At 42.8% G+C, this 17,098-nt stretch overlaps 1 protein-coding gene across 2 annotated transcripts in view; it reads left to right on the top strand.

Moving 5' to 3' along the window:
* Positions 1 to 12,136, top strand: part of LOC128409022 (oocyte zinc finger protein XlCOF6-like) — a 46,939-nt gene extending 34,803 nt beyond the window's left edge. The window contains exons 1-3 of one of the 2 annotated variants that reach the window (XM_053379185.1): positions 3,263 to 3,358; positions 8,058 to 8,244; positions 9,217 to 12,136. In XM_053379185.1, the coding sequence (XP_053235160.1) occupies positions 3,317 to 3,358; positions 8,058 to 8,244; positions 9,217 to 10,799 (1,812 nt within the window). In that variant the 5' untranslated portion in view covers positions 3,263 to 3,316 and the 3' untranslated portion in view covers positions 10,800 to 12,136. Of the gene's footprint in view, positions 1 to 3,262; positions 3,359 to 8,057; positions 8,245 to 9,216 lie in introns of those variants that run through there. The other variant, XM_053379186.1, reaches the window with a different exon arrangement.
* Positions 12,137 to 17,098: the final 4,962 nt, after the last annotated feature.

The raw sequence follows: 17,098 nt of genomic DNA, 5'->3' as shown, positions 1-17,098 counted from the left end.
GAGATTGGAGTAGAACCACGTTTGCATGAACATGAGAAGGCAAAATATGAAGGTCACCAAAATAAAACTTTGCCACACCAAGTTCAGATACCTAGGGGTACAAATAACCAGAAACCTCAATAAATTGTACCTCCACAACTACAAGCCCCTGTGGCGACAAATTAACAAAGACCTAAAGAGATGGAACAACATGAATTTCTCTCTCTCAGACAAAATAGCCATGATCAAAATGATCACACTCCCAAAACTAACCTACCTATTCCAAACCCTCCCAACCTAGATCCCCTCAACCCAACTTCGCAGTTGGCAGAGAAAACTACACTCTTTCATCTTCTCACATAAAAAACCAAGAATAAGCCCCAAATACCTGCACCTCCCCTCCTCAGAAGGAGGATGGGGAATCCCCAACATAGAAGCATATTACAATGCCAACCAAATACTCCATATAATCCCATATATACTAGAAGATGAGACAAAACAATGGGTACACCTAGAGAGGGACACAATTGAAAACACCTGCACCACAACACACCCACTCCTCCCAAACAAACTAAAGAAAATTCCCACAACACTTAACAGGTACACACAGACCATGCTCAAAGCATGGAAAACACAAATAGGCAAGCTATCCCCAACCCCATCCCCACTAATCCCCCTGGCGTACCACCCATTATTCCACCATGCAGCACAAAACCTCCAGATAAAAACCTGGCGAACCAAAGGCTTATATCGCCTAATAGACTTTTATAAAAATAACAAACCCTTGTCAACACAAGAAATACAAGACAAACTAGAAGACACCCAAATGACCTGGTTAACACAACACCAACTACATGCCCTCTTAAACAACCCAACAGTAAAATCAGCAGCAACTAGGCTCCTGACAACCTTCGAAAACCACCTCCTAACAACAAAGGGAAACGGTAAAGGGACGGTATCCGCAATATACAAAATACTACTCCAAAACCCCGCAAATCCCCTAGACGCAATGAAAAAACAATGGGAGAATGACATAGGCTATGAGATTAACCCCACTCAATGGACCAGAATGTGGTCTAAACCCCCCTTTAAATCCATATCAACGAAAAGAAAAGAACTCACACTGAAACTCACCTACAGGTGGTACCTAACACCAAGGAAACAAGCGCTAATACACCCAGGAACCTCACCAAAATGCTGGAGAGGGTGCACCTCCACAGGCACATACCTCCACATGTGGTGGGAGTGTCCCAAAATTCAACTATTCTGGACAACAGCCATACAAGAAATATGTAAAATAACTAAGCAAGTAATAGACATCACCCCAGAATTGGCCCTACTAAACATCTTCCAAGACAACAATGCCCATTTACACCACAAAGAACTCATAACCCACCTGCTCTCAGCAGCCAGAAACACCATAACCAGACACTGGAGAGACCTGTCAGGAGTAAGCATGGACCAATGGTACCAAATAGTATGGGAAACAGCCATACTAGAAAAATTAACTAATAAACTGAAACTGACACGGGGACAAACAGAAGAAGACGCCTTCACCCCGGTATGGCTCCCCTTTATCACATACACAACCCAACAGGACAATGACAATAATCCACCAACAGCATACAAATCAATATGGCTAACCTGATCCAAAACACACACACACCTCACTCACACACGAAAACAAAGATCACCACAGCCAATCACAAGCAAACAATCACACCCTAGGCCAACCCCAACCTCTCTCACCACCAAAGGAACACAAGTGAACAACACAAGCAACGCTGACACCAAACTCTACATACATTAAACATAATAGAAACACCGCCACCCGACCCCACCTCCATCCATCTTCCCTCTCTCCACCCCCTTTCTTTTTTCTTTCTTTTTTCTTCTCCCCCTAATGCCTCAACAAATGAAACGGATTTGTAAAAATGTTACATGGAAGAAGAAGAAAAAATACGAGGCACTACACTTCTGTAAAACAAGAAAATGCTTAATAAAAAATATTTTAAAAAAGAGAAGGCAAAATATGTTCTCCATTTAAATATTTATTAAAATAATTTATTCAGTTACCCAGAAGAGTTATTAGGCTTTTTTGCCGTAAACTACTTCATACATTGTAAGAAGTGGGTCCTGAGACCCTTGATCCCCTTCCTTAAAATACCATCTGAAGAATATTGGAGAAGCAAATAAAGAGTTTATTGAGGACAATAGGTAAAGTTAAAGGGACTCTTGACCGTGAGGTCCTGTTGAGGATGACTCTGGGGTTGCGGTGCTCATCTCGCTTTACTGGCAGAAGGAGTCGGCGTACAGCTTCTGGGTCATGTGGCCAGCATGACTAAGCCGCTTCTAGGGAACCAGAGCAGTGCACGGAAACACCATTTACCTTCCCGCTGGAGCGGTATGTAATAAAATATTTTAAGGTCTTATATATATAATAAATGTTCATAAATGTACCAACCAAGCACAGGTATGATGTTTGTGGGTCGTGGTCTTGGGTTACAACCCTTCTGTGATGTATGTATGATGTATGGAGGGGTGGTCTTGAGCTCCAGGGCAGGGAATTTAAAAGGGCTATATAAGGGCAGGCACACCTTTGTTCTGGGTCCTCCTCCTTTCTCCTCCATGTGAGGGGAGCACCCTGTTGCAACAGTTCAATAAAGATCAGGCTTACTAGCTGCTTTGCTTCTCAATATTCTCTGGTTGGCCTCTGTTTTTTTCTCCTACTGATGGAGAACCGGCAAAGGACTCTGTAAAGGCTCTTGTGTCCCCCATAAGGGAATAAGGGCAGATTTTGTTTACAACAGGTACCTTTTTATCTTCTTGCACTTTGTGCTTTCGAATTGCTAGGTTGGCAGGAGCAGAAACAGAGCAACGGGAGCTCACCCCATTGCAGGCATTCAAACTGCCATCCTTCTGATTGGCAAGCCCTAGGCTCTGGGGTTTAAACCACAACTCCAGCCGCGTCCCTTATTGAGGACAATACGTTCTTGCAAAAGCGGGGGTCCAAAGCAGGCACAGTCCAGCTGGAGCAAAGAATGAGCTTTTCTTCCCTATGCACACGTTCCCTCCCTCGCCTTCCCATTGGTTGGGTGCTGCAAGGTTTTCCTTCCCCCAATTATCAAATAACAGACAAGAAGCTGAAGGTGGAGAGAAACTTCTCCTTCCTTTTCAGAGTTGCCTCCACTTCCGGCTTCACCAGCAGAGATAAAATTGGGGCTTGCAAAGGAGGGGAGGGAAGGAGGCGGGAAGCGGGGCTGCGTCTTGCGGAGGCGGAGGAGGGGGCTGCTTCCACATCAAGCCTCCTAATTAAGCGCGTCACTCCCTGCCTCCCATGCGGGGGCTCCCATTCTCGCCCCCCTGCCCAGGATTTCGGGTGAGTGCAAAGCCAGTGGCGGGGAAGGAGGGAAGGGGCTTTGCGAGGGGGTCCAGGATGAGAAGCCCCGGGACGGGATCCGGGCGGGGAGAAAAGAAGGCAGGAAAGGGAGCTGTTTCCTTAAAGGGGGCCTTGAAGGGGGGGGAGAGGCTTCCTCCTGCAGGGACCTGGTGCAAAGGGAGTTGCAGGGAAGGAGGCGGGAAAGGGGAGAAGGGTGGGCATTGCTGGCCAGGATCGCCTTAATAGTATTAATTTAATTTTAATATCTATACCCCAGCAGAAGACCCCTCGGAGGAGGACCTTATCTTTAGGCAACAGGCGAAAGTCTTGCTCTTCTCCCAGGCGTTTGGCTCATTAAAAATCTATGGACTGCACACCTGCATGGGGGGGGGGGGGGAGGAAGGGTTGTCGTTTCTATTTCTTGCTCTGCTATGCATCTCTGTGTTTTTCTCTTGTAAGCTACCCTGTGATCTATAAATAAAATTTATTATTATTATTATTATTATTATTATTATTATTATTATTTATTTATTTGGAGGAAGGGCAGTATAGAAATGTGAAGAATAGCTGTAAAAATAGGAAGCCCTCTTGCGTTCAAGGGGGGGGGGTTGGGACAAAGTCTCTGATCAGCATGCATAACAGGATGGGCTTAGGAGGGAATAATACTAATAAGAATAAGAATAAATAATTCATTACTTGCACCCTGCCCATCTGACTGTGTTGCTTCAGCCACTCTGGGCGGCTTCCAACAAAAACACCAAAAAATTTAAAACATTAAAAACTTTCCTACATAGGGCTGCCATCAGAATACTTCCATTTTGTAGAAATGGCCTTTAAAGAAATGCCCTCTTTAAGGAATCCCGTGGTGTAAACGTGTATGTTGTCCTCTAGGTCCAAACACATAGTAAGAGCAAGCAGTGCTCCAAAGTGCTTCTCTTGTGAACTTGCCATCTAAGTTGTTTACTCCTGACCAAAACTCCTGTTTCCCAAAAGGACTGGAGGGGGTCTCTCTCTCTCTCTTTTTTTAAAAATAATATTTATTAAAGTTTTAAAGGTTACAGAAAGAAAAAGTAAAAAACACCATATTAAACAAAAACAATACAACACATCACAATAAGGGGGGGGAAGGATGAGAAAAAGAAAAAAAAAAGAACAGAAAAGTAAAATCCATTAAAAAAACAAAAAAAAGATACAGCGAATCTTCCCATAACTTATCTTTCATTAGCTTATTTCCTTGACCTCCTCACACCTCCCTTTTTTGTATTCTAGTTCGATTATCTGTTTCAGCAAATCCTTTCAATCTTTTCAAACTTTTGTCCTGTAATTTATCTTAATATAATGTAACTTTACTTTCCCTCCTTTCACCAATTAACAGTCAGTTTTTTCCTAATCCTTTATAACTTTTCTGCTAAAATCACATATCATCATTCCAACATCCTTCTAACATTCATTAATTTTACAATGTTTCTGTAAATAGTCTTTAAATTTCTTCCAATCTTCCTCCACCGACTCTTCTCCCTGGTCTCGGATTCTGCCAGTCATTTCCGCCAATTCCATGTAGTCCATCACCTTCATCTGCCATTCTTCCCGGGTGGGTAGATCTTGTGTCTTCCACTACTTTGCAATAAGTATTCTTGCTGCTGTTGTAGCATACATAAAGAAAGTTCTATCCTTCTTTGGCACCAATTGGCCGACCATGCCCAGGAGAAAGGCCTCTGGTTTCTTCAGAAAGGTATATTTAAATACCTTTTTCATTTCATTATAGATCATCTCCCAGAAAGTCTTAATCCTTGGGCATGTCCACCAAAGGTGAAAGAATGTACCTTCAGTCTCTTTACATTTCCAACATTTATTATCGGGCAAATGGTAGATTTTTGCAAGCTTGACTGGTGTCATGTACCACCTGTAGATAATTTTCATTATATTCTCTCTTAAGGCATTGCATGCCGTGAACTTCATACCTGTGGTCCATAACTGTTCCCAGTCAGCCATCATAATATTATGTCCAACATCTTGTGCCCATTTAATCATAGCAGATTTCACCGTTTCATCCTGAGTATTCCATTTCAACAGCAAGTTATAAATTCTTGACAAGTTCTTAATTTTAGGATCTAGCAGCTCTGTTTCCAATTTTGATTTTTCCACCTGGAAGCTAATTTTTTTGTCCAAGTTATATTCCTCCATTATCTGGTAATAATGAAGCCAATCTCGCACTCTATTTTTTAATTTTTCAAAACTCTGCAGTTTTAATCTGTCTCCCTCTTGTTCCAAAATTTCCCAATATTTCGGCCATTTGGCCTCCATATTGAACTTTTTCTGAGCCTTCGCTTCCATTGGTGACAACCACCTTGGGGTTTTATTTTCAAGCAAGTCCTTATATCTTATGCAAACATTGAACAGTGCTTTTCTGACAATATGGTTTTTAAACGCTTTATGTGCTTTGACCTTGTCGTACCACAGATTTGCATGCCACCCAAATACATTGTTAAAACCTTCTAAATCCAGCACGTCAGTGTTTTCAAGAAGCATCCATTCTCTCAGCCAGCAAAAAGCGGCTGATTCATAATAAAGTTTTAAGTCTGGCAGGGCAAATCCACCTCTTTCTTTAGCATCAGTTAGTATCTTAAATTTTATTCGAGGCTTCTTGCCCTGCCAGACAAATCTAGAGATATTTCTCTGCCACTTCTTGAAACACTCCATTTTATCCAAAATTTGCAATGTTTGAAACAAAAACAGCATCCTTGGCAATACATTCATTTTTATCACAGCAATTCGGCCTAACAATGATAGCTTCAGGTTTGACCATATTTCTAAATCCTTTTTCACTTCCATCCAACATTTTTCATAGTTATCCTTAAATAAATTCACATTCTTAGCGGTCATGTTAACCCCTAGGTATTTCACTTTCTTAGCCAGTGTTAATCCTGTCTCCTTCTGAAACCTCTCTCTCTCTCAGTCACTGTTAGATTTTTCTCTAAAACCTTAGTTTTCATCTTATTCAACTTAAATCCCGCTACTTGTCCAAATTCTTGGATCAGTTCCAGTACTCTTTTAGTACTAGATTCTGGCTCCTGTAATGTCAATACCAAATCATCGGCAAATGCTTTCAATTTATACTGTTTAGCTCCGACTTGTATACCTTTAACCATTTGGTCCCTTCTAATCATGTTTAAAAGAACCTCCAGGACCGATATAAAAAGCAATGGAGAGATTGGGCAACCTTGTCGTGTTCCTTTCTCTATCTTAAATTCTTCCGTCACTACATTATTCACAATTAATTTAGCCTTTTGTTCTGAGTAAATTGCGCCTATACCATTGCCAAAACCTTGACCAACCCCCATCCCCTGTAAATTCTTCTTCATAAAACTCCAAGAAATATTATCAAAGGCTTTCTCCGCGTCCACAAATATCAAGACTGCTTTAGTATTAATATTCACTTGTAATTTTTCTAGAATATTAATTATGTTCCTCATATTGTCAGACAAGTGTCTGCCCGGGAGAAAGCCAGCTTGATCTTTATGAATTTCTTCTACTAGTACCTTTTTTAATCTTTTAGCCAAAATGTCTGCAAAAATTTTATAATCCACATTAAGCAAAGATATGGGGCGGTAGTTCTTAAGCTGTGTCTTCTCAGACTCTGTTTTCGGTATAAGTGTAATATAAGCTTCCTTCCACAACTCTGGTGCCCTTTTCCCTTCCAATATTTCATTACAAACTTCCTTTAATGGCTGTACTAACCATTCTTTCAGGGATCTATAATATCTTGAAGTCAAACCATCCGGTCCTGGAGATTTGCCTAATTGCATATTCTGGATGCCCCTTCTACCTCCTGCTCCGTTATTTTGCAGTTCAACATTAGCTTATTTTCTTGAGAGATTTTTTGTAGTCCATTTGTTTTCAAAAATCGGTCAATGTCCATTTCTTTCTGCGTCTCCTGTGTAGATAATTGTTTAAAGTACCTCTGGAAACACTTTCTGATCTCCACTGGATTCTGTATATTTTTTCCTTCCACTTCCAAGTTTGTAATGGTATTAAGTTTTTGTCTTTTTTTCATTTGCCAAGCCAGCAGTTTTCTGCAGTTATTTGCTGATGCGTAAATGTGGAGGGGGGTCTCTCAACCACTTTTAACCCACCCCACTCCCACCGCATGGAAGGCAGAGGACGTGTTCATTCACAATCCCAGTAAACCATGAAGTGAACCAGGCGCTGCAGCTCCTTCCCCTCTCACTGGGCTGCAGAGGAGGAAATGGATGGGTTTGAAGGCTCTTCCTGCCTCTCTCCCCTGAGGAACAAGAGCAAAGGGTGTTTGCAGGGCAGGAGGGCAGAGGAGGAGGCAGCGAGGGCAGAGGGAGCAGTGGGCGGATCCCCCGCCTGTCCCAGGGGGTCCAGATGGAAGCAAGGGGCTTCCTTCTTCTCCATGCAAGGGCCACCCATGTATTCAGAGCAGTCCTTTGCAGATTAACTCTTAAGTTCCAAGGGATCTACTCTCAGGGCACTAATGTGCATACCATGCCAGCCTTAGGAAGGGAGGTGGGACAGGCAGGTGAAAGGAATTGCCAAAGGTGTTTGAAAATGGGTGGGGGCTCTTGGGAAGGGGGTGCCCAATTGGGGCTTCTCCAGGGGCAGCAGAATGTCTTGGGCAGGAGAATCCCTGCAGGGGCTCTCAGACTCCTTTGGCTTCTTCTTCCCTCCCTCCCAGGAAGCTGCAACTTGCTCTGGCTTCTGGGCTCCTCAGGAAGCTGAACCTGCAAACCTAGCTGAGACTGAACCTGCAACCCTGGCCAGGATGGAAGGAGGAAGATGGACGGTTGACCTGGTCAGGCTGTCTCCCGCATCCCTCCCCACAACCTCTGAGCATTCCCTCCCAGGACCCTTGGAGAAATCTGGTGAGTTCCAGGGGAGAGGAGATGGGGACAGGGATAGATGGATGGTGGAGGGAGAAAGAGGAAAGGATGGAGAGGAGACAAATGGAAGGAAGTTCCTGACAGGAAGAAGGAAGGGGTTAGGCCTTCTCCAAAACAGCTCTTTGTTTCTTGAATCCCTTTCATAAAGTACAGTGGTACCTTGGGTTACATACGCTTCAGGTTACAGACTCCGCTAACCCAAAAATAGTACCTCTGGTTAAGAACTTTTCTTTAGGATGAGAACACAAAACGCGTGGCAGCAGCGGGAGGCCCCATTACCTAAAGTGGTGCTTCAGGTTAAGAACAGTTTCAGGTTAAGAACGGATCTCTGGAACGAATTGAGTATGTAACCAGAGGTACCACTGTAGTGGGGGCAGATTTTCTTCCTCCAGGATTTTAAATCTTAAGAGTTACAGTGGTACCTTGGTTCTCAAACATAATCGGTTCCGGAAGTCTTCCAAAACTAAAGCGTTCCAAAACCAAGGAGCATAAAATGAAAGCAATAAACAATGTTCTTTACCATAAAATAAATAAGACAGTATTTTAGATGATAGAAATTAAAATTAAAACAAAAAAAAAGCCACAGTCAAGAATGAAAAAGCCACACAAACAAAAACGCAAAAATAGGAAAAAACTAAAGCACCAAATGTCACCTCAGAACACTGCAACCAGAAACGGCTTTAATATTGATGGGGGGGGGGGGCTTAAATTAGCTGTGCAAGGGAACAAATGGGATTATAAAATAATGCAGTTTATTAAGTGTGAATGGAGTGATCATGTGTTGTTGCCATTATCTCATCTGCATTCCTAAAACTTTGGAACATAGAGAGGACAATAGAGAAATGGGACAGTGTTAAAATAGGAGAAGGTGCATATTTGGATTGACGTGTGTTCAGGTTCTTTATTGTAAGTCTTAACAGGATTCTCTTCCCCTTCCTCCCCACTCCCAAACAGGTGAGGAAGATGATGGCCAGAATTCTATGGAGCCATCTGTGAATTCATTGGGAAGAACAAAGAAACAGTTTAAATGCATGGAATGTGGGATGTGCTTTAGTCATAGTGGAAGACTGAGGACACATCAAAGAATTCACATAGAGGAGAAACCATTTAAATGTACTGACTATCGAAAGAGCTTCAAGGAAAATGGAACTCTTAGAAAACATCAAGGAACTCACACAGGGGGAAAACCATTTGAATGTACTGAATGTGGAAAGTGCTTCAGTCGAAATAGAACACTTAGAACACATCAACAAACTCACACAAGGGATAAACCATTTGAATGTATAGAATGTGGAAAGAGCTTCAGTAGAAGTGGACACCTTAGAATACATCAACGAACTCACACAGAGGAGAAACCATTTAAATGTATTGAATGTGGAAAGTGCTTCAGTCAAAATGGAAACCTTAGAAGACACCAACGAACTCACACAGGGGAAAAACCATTTGAATGTACTGAATGTGGAAAGTGCTTTGGTCGATATGGAACACTTAGAATACACCAACGAACTCATACGGGGGAGAAACCATTTGCGTGTATTGAATGTGGAAAGAGCTTCAGTCAATATGCAACACTTAGAATACACCAACGAACTCACACGGGGGAGAAACCATTGAAATGTATTGAATGTGGAAGGAGCTTCAGTGAAAGTGGAGCACTTAGAAGACATCTACAAACTCACATAGAGGAGAAACCATTTGAATGTATTGAATGTGGAAAAGGCTTCAGTAAGAGTGAAGACCTTAGAATACACCAAGGAACTCACATGGGGGAGAAACCATTTAAATGTATTGAATGTGGAAAGAGCTTCTGTAGAAGTGGAACACTTAGAAGACATCAACGAACTCACACAGAGGAGAAACAATTTAAATGTATTGAATGTGGAAAGAGCTTCGGTAGAAGTGAACACCTTAGAAGACATCAACTAACTCACACGGGGGAGAAACCATTTAAATGTACTGAATGTGGAAACAGCTTCAGTCAAAGTGGAGCACTTAGAATACATCAACTAACTCACACGGAGGAGAAACCATTTAAATGTTTTGAATGTGGAAAGAGCTTCAGTAGAAGGGGACACCTTAGAGTACACCAACGAACTCACACGGGGGAGAAACCATTTGCATGTATTGAATGTGGAAACAGCTTCAGTCAAAATAGATACCTTAGAATACATCAACGAACTCACACGGGGGAAAAACTATTTAAATGTATTGAATGTGGAAAGAGCTTCAGTCACAGTGGACACCTTAGAAGACACCAACGAACTCACACGGGGGAGAAACCATTTGCATGTTTTGAATGTGGAAACAGCTTCAGTCAAAATGGATACCTTAGAATACATCAACGAACTCACACGGGGGAGAAACCATTTAAATGTATTGAATGTGGAAAGAGCTTCATTAGAAGTGGACACCTTAGAGTACACCAACGAATTCACACGGGGGAGAAACCATTTGAATGTATTGAATGTGGAAAGAGCTTCAGTCAAAATGTAATACTTAGAAGACATCGACAAACTCACAGAGGAGAAACCATTTAAATGTACTGAATGTGGAAAAAGCTTAAACAGGAAGGATAATCTTACATTACATTGGCAAACTCACACAGCGGAGAAACTTTAGTCAATATGGAACCTTAGGAAACATCCACTAATTTACATGGGGAGGTCTTAATACAGTGGTACCTCGGGTTAAGTACTTAATTCGTATCGGAGGTGTATTCTTAACCTGAAACTGTTCTTAACCTGAAGCACCACTTTAGCTATTCGGGCCTCCTGCTGCCGTCACGCCGCCACCACACGATTTCCATTCTCATCCTGTAACAAAGTTCTTAACCCGAGGTACTATTTCTGGGTTAGCACAGGTTCTAACCTGAAGCTTATATAACCTGAAGCATTTGTAACCCAAGGTACCACTGTATAGAACTTTCTAGAGCAGCTTTCTCAACCTGTGGGCCCCCAGATGTTGCTGAAATACAACTCCCATCACCCCTAGCTAGCAAGGCCAGAGCTCAGGGATGATGGGAGTTGTAGTCCAACAACATCTGGGGACCCACATGTTGAGAACCGCTGCTCTAGAGGGTTTTCTGTTGTAAATATTAGATTGTCTGCGAAGGCTCTGACCTTATAGGCCCTTTGTCCAACTTTAATTCCTTCTATTCTAGGGTCTTCTCTTACTGCTTTCAAAAACACTTCCAGAAGTGTGATAAAGAGGAGAGGAGAAAGAGGGCAGTCCTGTCTTGTTCCCTTAAGAGATATTAAAAGCTTCTGATGTTTCACCATTTATAATTAGTCTGACCTTTTGGGAAATATAAATCGCTTTTATACCACTACATATTTTCTCACCCAAACTCATCATTTCAAAGTTTTTTGCATGAATGCCCCTGAAGCATGATCCAATGCTTTCTCCGAATCCACCAAGATCAGGGCTGCCTTTTTATCTGGTCTCATTTCTAGGTATTCTATTGTATCTACTACCAACCTTACGTTGCTGTAAATTTGTCTTCTCCATAGTAAGCCTGACTTTATTAATCTTTATTAATCTTTATTTATTAATCTTGCTAGGATCTTTTTCAATTTATTGGCTAAAATGTTTGCAAATAATTTATAATCTGAATTTAGAAGTGAGATTGGTCTATAATTTTTAATTTAAATTGGGTCCATATTTCAGTATCAATGTAATTAGGGCCTCTTGCCATTATTCTGGCACTTGTCCTCCTTCTAAAATTTTGTTCATTATTTTTTCTAATACCGGTAATATGGTCTCTTCCCATTTTTTGTAATTCATTATAGAAATACCATGTGTACCGGGGACTTTACCATTCTTAGAAGTCACAATTCCTTCTTTTATTTCATTAATATTAATAGGGGCATTTAAGTATTTCTATTCTTTCTCTTATTTTTGGCAATCTATTGTTTATAAAAAAAAATCCTATTTTTTCGTCAAGTTCTTCCAGCTCATTTCCATTTCTGTTGTTTTGCAGCAGATAGAGTTAGTGTGAAAGCACAAAACAACCACAAAGAATCTTGAGGCAGGTTACACATTTATTCCAGTTCAGTCTTTGGTCATTGACATTTCTGTCCCACAACCCTATCCACCTAGCAGACTGCCTCTCTCCCCTGCCCCTACAAGCCCATCAGTAACATTTTATGCAGAGACACTGGGGATTGTTCCATGACAGTTGTCACTTGTTGACAATGCAGAAGGAGGCCACCTTGGTGCACCCAGAAGATACCAGGTGTTGGTTGTAGTTACATCTATACAAAGTGCATAGCCTTTGACCCTCCATAAAGAAAGAAATGGGGGGGGAGACAAGAGCTGGAATAGCTGACCAGAAGGAAAGGTAACCTGGGAACTTCATGTTGATCGACCACCCCAGCTCCCTGACCCCAAGAAAAGACCAGTCCAGGGAGGCAGGTGAGCATTACAGCTAAACCCCACATTATGCTCTCCAGTAGCTATTCCTTCAGACAGGCCTATTTTCATTCAGTCTCCAGTGTGTCCATGGGTGGGTGTGTTTTACGTTTCCTTTCCCCCCTTCCTTGCAGTCCTGACAAAAATCAAACCTCCACACCAATGCTTTCAGCCCCAGAAAAGGAGCTCCCCTTTGGTGTCAAGGGAGGGGGGGGGGTCCAAGGGAGCATCTGGAGCCCTGCCATTCCTTCTGGCGCTGGTCTCTAACCTTCCTCTCTCTGCCATCCCAGGGCCACTTGACTCCCCAGCAGGAGACTGGATCTGTCTGTAATGGTGAGATGTCCTGGCTGGTTGAAGGACCACTTCCTGTTTCCTGGAGCTCCATCCTTCTTTCTCATGCCAGGTGGAGTCATGAAGCAGGTGAAGACTGAGCACACCTAAGGGCAACATGGGGAGGGGGGAATTCTGCTTAACCTTTCCACCTCTGCTCCTTTTCTGGATCAAAATCCCCAGCTAATCTGTCTAGCTCCTGCTGCTGCTGCCTGTCACTGTTCCTGTGTTTCTTTGAGGAGAATACAGGACACTGCAAAAGACATTGTGTGTATTGAGTGTGCAATAAGGTAGACAGAGGCTGAGCCCTCCCTATAATGCAAACAGGGAGACTTCTGTCCAGGAGATTTCTGTATAAAAAATTCTTTGCTGAGGAACATCCGGTGGAGCGCGAGCCCCTCGCAAGCGAGGGATTTCTCTGGGAGAGGAACCCTGGCTATTTCGGACAGAAAGTGGGGGTTTTAGGGCAAAAAAAATCCCCTCTTAAACCTCTGGGGGGGTGTCCAGAGGGTCAGGTTCCCGGCAGTGCCTAAAAGCTGCCCGTCCGGCTGCCAGGTAACCTCGGAAAAGGGTGAAGAGCGTGGCAGAACGGGATAGCAGGCTATCGGGAAGCCATTGCTATGGCCGAATAGCGAAGCCCCGAGCTTGCAAGGAACAGCGCTTCGCTCTTAAATTTAAGAAATTCGGACTTAAAATAATTACAATTGGATTGAAGAGACATTTTAAGGGAAGTTCCGAAATAAAAAGGAAAAGATTACAAGTTCAGCTGTCATCTGGAATCAGCGCAGACGCAGCATTGCAAGCAGAGCCAGAAAGCGAAAGTGAGTTGCCGCTAGCGGCTATAGTTTCTCCCTAACTTTCAGAAACTTTTAGAAACTAAGTTAAAAGTTTAAAAGTAACCTTTATTGAGAATTTAAAGAGGTGGAAAAGCAAAGGGGGAACAGAAGGTTACTATTGTGGCAAGCAGAAGTCTTAGATGCAACGGAGGATATATGAGGATTGAATACACCAACGAACTCACACGGGGGAGAAACCATTTGAATGTATTGAATGTGGAAAGAACTTCCGTCAAAGTGGAACAATTAGAATACACCAACAAACTCACACAGGGGAGAAACCATTTGAATGTATTCAATGTGGAAAGAGCTTCAGTCAATATGGACACCTGTTGGTACTAAAGGGTTAAGAGGTAACAAGTCGCTCTAATCACTGAGCAGCTGGAAGTCATTAAGCATCCAGGAATGTGAGTTAGTTTGTATAAATAGTCAGTTCACTCAGTTTGTGGCCGGTGGGCTGATATGAGTTAGGTTTAGAGTAAAGTTTTCTTTATGCCGGAGATAAGAGCATGTGTGCTTTATCGCCAGGGTTTTTCTTCTGTAAATAAAGTTTTTTCCTGAGTTCCAAAGTGCTTGCTCCAGGATTCTTCATTGAAAGGTACTGTCTTTCCTGCCTTCTTCACTGTTGCACAAAATTCTCTGCTGAGATAAGATTTATGGCGTTGGAAGCGCACTGGACGTTTTCTTAACATTAAACTAATTAAAGTTTAATGGACAGGTTATGGATGTTTGTACGTCAAGAAGGAGATAAGGAGTGCAGTTCAGAGTGATTTATGAAAGGACTGGAGCGAAGGCAGAAGCGGTTGCCAACAACGAAAGCCTTCAAAGCAGCTTGAGTCCTGCAACGTCCCTAGAAAAAGTTTTAAACAGGCACTGCGCAGTTTGTACTCGCTGGAAGACGTCTTATTCCTCAAGGAGCCACCTCAGCAGCTGGGAGACGGTCTACAGGTATGTGAGTATCGTTCCTAAGCCCCAGGGAGGATGGCAGAGTCCCAGGAAAGTTTTGCTGTCCCGTTTACGCGACTCAATGGGAAAAATTGGCAAGATTGGAAGGCTAGAGTAAGGGTTTGGTTGCAAGCAAAAGAGTTGTGGAGTTGTACTGAAGCACCGCCTTTGCAGGCAGCTGCAGACGCGTCTGCAGAAGACAAAGCAGCAGCAGCAGCTTCACAGAAACGCGACAGGAAAGCCCAAGGTTTATTAGTTTTGGCAGTGGGACCAGAGCAAATGCCTTATGTTTCTGAATTAAAGAACACGCATGAGGTCTGGACGGTTCTGCAGCGGCTAAATTCCAGAAACACTGCGGGGGCCAAGATCCATGCTACAAGATGTTTGTTTGATTTACGTCTCCAACCGGGAGCGTGTGTGAAAGAACATATTGCCAAAATGGTGTCTGCCTTTAATCAACTAAGACAGCTAGGCATTCCTTTCTCTATGGAGCAGCAGTCATACATATTGTTGTCTTCTCTTGATAAAAGCTATGAGACTCTAGCTTTAACTTTGGAAGCTATGCCTTCAGCTGAATTAACCCTTGAATACATTTCTTCGCGGCTTGCAGATGAACAGGATAAAAGGCAAAGAGAAAGAGGTTTGTCTTCAAAGGGGAGTTGTGCTGTGCCTAAGAGTGGGGATGCTGAGTTTGAGAACACAGTAAATGCTTTTGCAGCTAGACACTGTTTTCGCTGTGGTTCCTCTTCCCATTTAATCAGGAACTGCACACGTGAACCTGGTCAAGACAGCACCAAGGCCGTTACCCCTAGTTACCAGACAAGGAGTTCCAGGGGATGTCGAAGAAGAGGAGGTGGTCGTGGCTACTCCCACAGCACACAGCACATGGCTTCAGCAATGGCGTTGATGCAAGGGCGTGGCCAAGGCAGCAATCTACGCTGGTTGATCGACAGTGGTGCATCTCACCACCTGGTGGCGCCATCTAGTGTCCGTTTGCAGAATTGCAGACATTTGCAAACCCCTAAAGTTGTGACAATGGCAGATTCAACTAAACGTTCCTTAAAGACGTAGGCACAGTGTTCTTGAATTGTTTGCATACAGAAATTGATGCCTATGTGCTAAAGGGAATGAAGGGGTGTATTTTGTCTGTGTCAGAACTTGATAGAGATGGGTTTAAAACTGTGTTTGAAAATGGGGTTTGCACTATTTCAAAGAATAACGTATCCCTTTTGCAGGTGGAATGCAGAAATGGGTTATATTATTTTGAGACAAGTCCAGATGAAGTTGAACAGGTTCATGCTGGTTGTGTGAACTCGCCTACCCATAATTCTTGTGTTCATTTATGGCACCGCCGTTTGGGACATATTAATTTTCAGTATGTTAAAAGGCAACCTGAATTATCAGAAGGGTGCAAAATGAACAAATGTACTAAGTATTTGGATTGTACTGCATGCAAAAGGGCGAAGGTTCATAGATGCAGCTATCCCAGTTCAGATAGGAAATCTGACAAAGTATTCCAACTTGTGCATATGGACCTATGTGGCCCAATGCCTGTTGCTAGCATGGGAGGTTCAAGGTATGCACTGTGTCTCTCGGATGACAAAACAAAAGTCACATGGTTTTTTCCTCTCAAAACAAAAGCAGATACTGCAGAAACAGTTAAAAATTGGGTTCATGCAGTAGAACTTGAATTCGGTACTAGAGTACTTGCTTTTCAGACAGACAGAGGGTCAGAATTTACCGGGTCTGTGTTGCAGAATTTCTTTAAGAAAAAGGGAATTAAGCATCGTCTGTCTACACCTTATTCCCCCCAAGAAGGAGGCGTGGCCGAACGTAAAAACAGGGTTCTGCAAGAGTTGGCAAACTCTTTGTTGTTTGATTCTAAACTCCCTCAAAGTTACTGGGCGGAAGCCTGGCAGACGGCTACTCATATTCTAAACCGAGTATATAATTCAGTAATTGATACTACGCCATATTTTGCTTTATACGGGAAGAAGCCCAAAGTTAATTACTTTCGGGTGTTTGGATCTCAAGCCTATGTACTTATCCCAAAAGCGTTAAGGAAAAAGGGAAGTCCAAGGACTAGGAAACTCATCTTTTGTGGGTACGAACCACACGCCAAATCTTGGAGGTTCGTGAACCCAGATGGGGATACTACAAGAGTGGTCATCAGTAGGAGCGCTGAATTTTGTGAGCAATCCGGATGGACTCACTTACATGCTAACCCTGACATTTTGAGAGATGATTTAGGCATTTATGCTGAGAATGAAAGTCCAGAGGGTGGTGAGCCAGAAGCAGGTCGCCTGCAACACCAA

Source organism: Podarcis raffonei, chromosome 2 (assembly GCF_027172205.1).
Source record: "Podarcis raffonei isolate rPodRaf1 chromosome 2, rPodRaf1.pri, whole genome shotgun sequence".
NCBI lineage: Eukaryota > Metazoa > Chordata > Lepidosauria > Squamata > Lacertidae > Podarcis > Podarcis raffonei.
The sequence above is the reverse complement of the archived record's forward strand: the minus strand, read 5'-3'. Positions and strand labels throughout refer to the sequence as shown.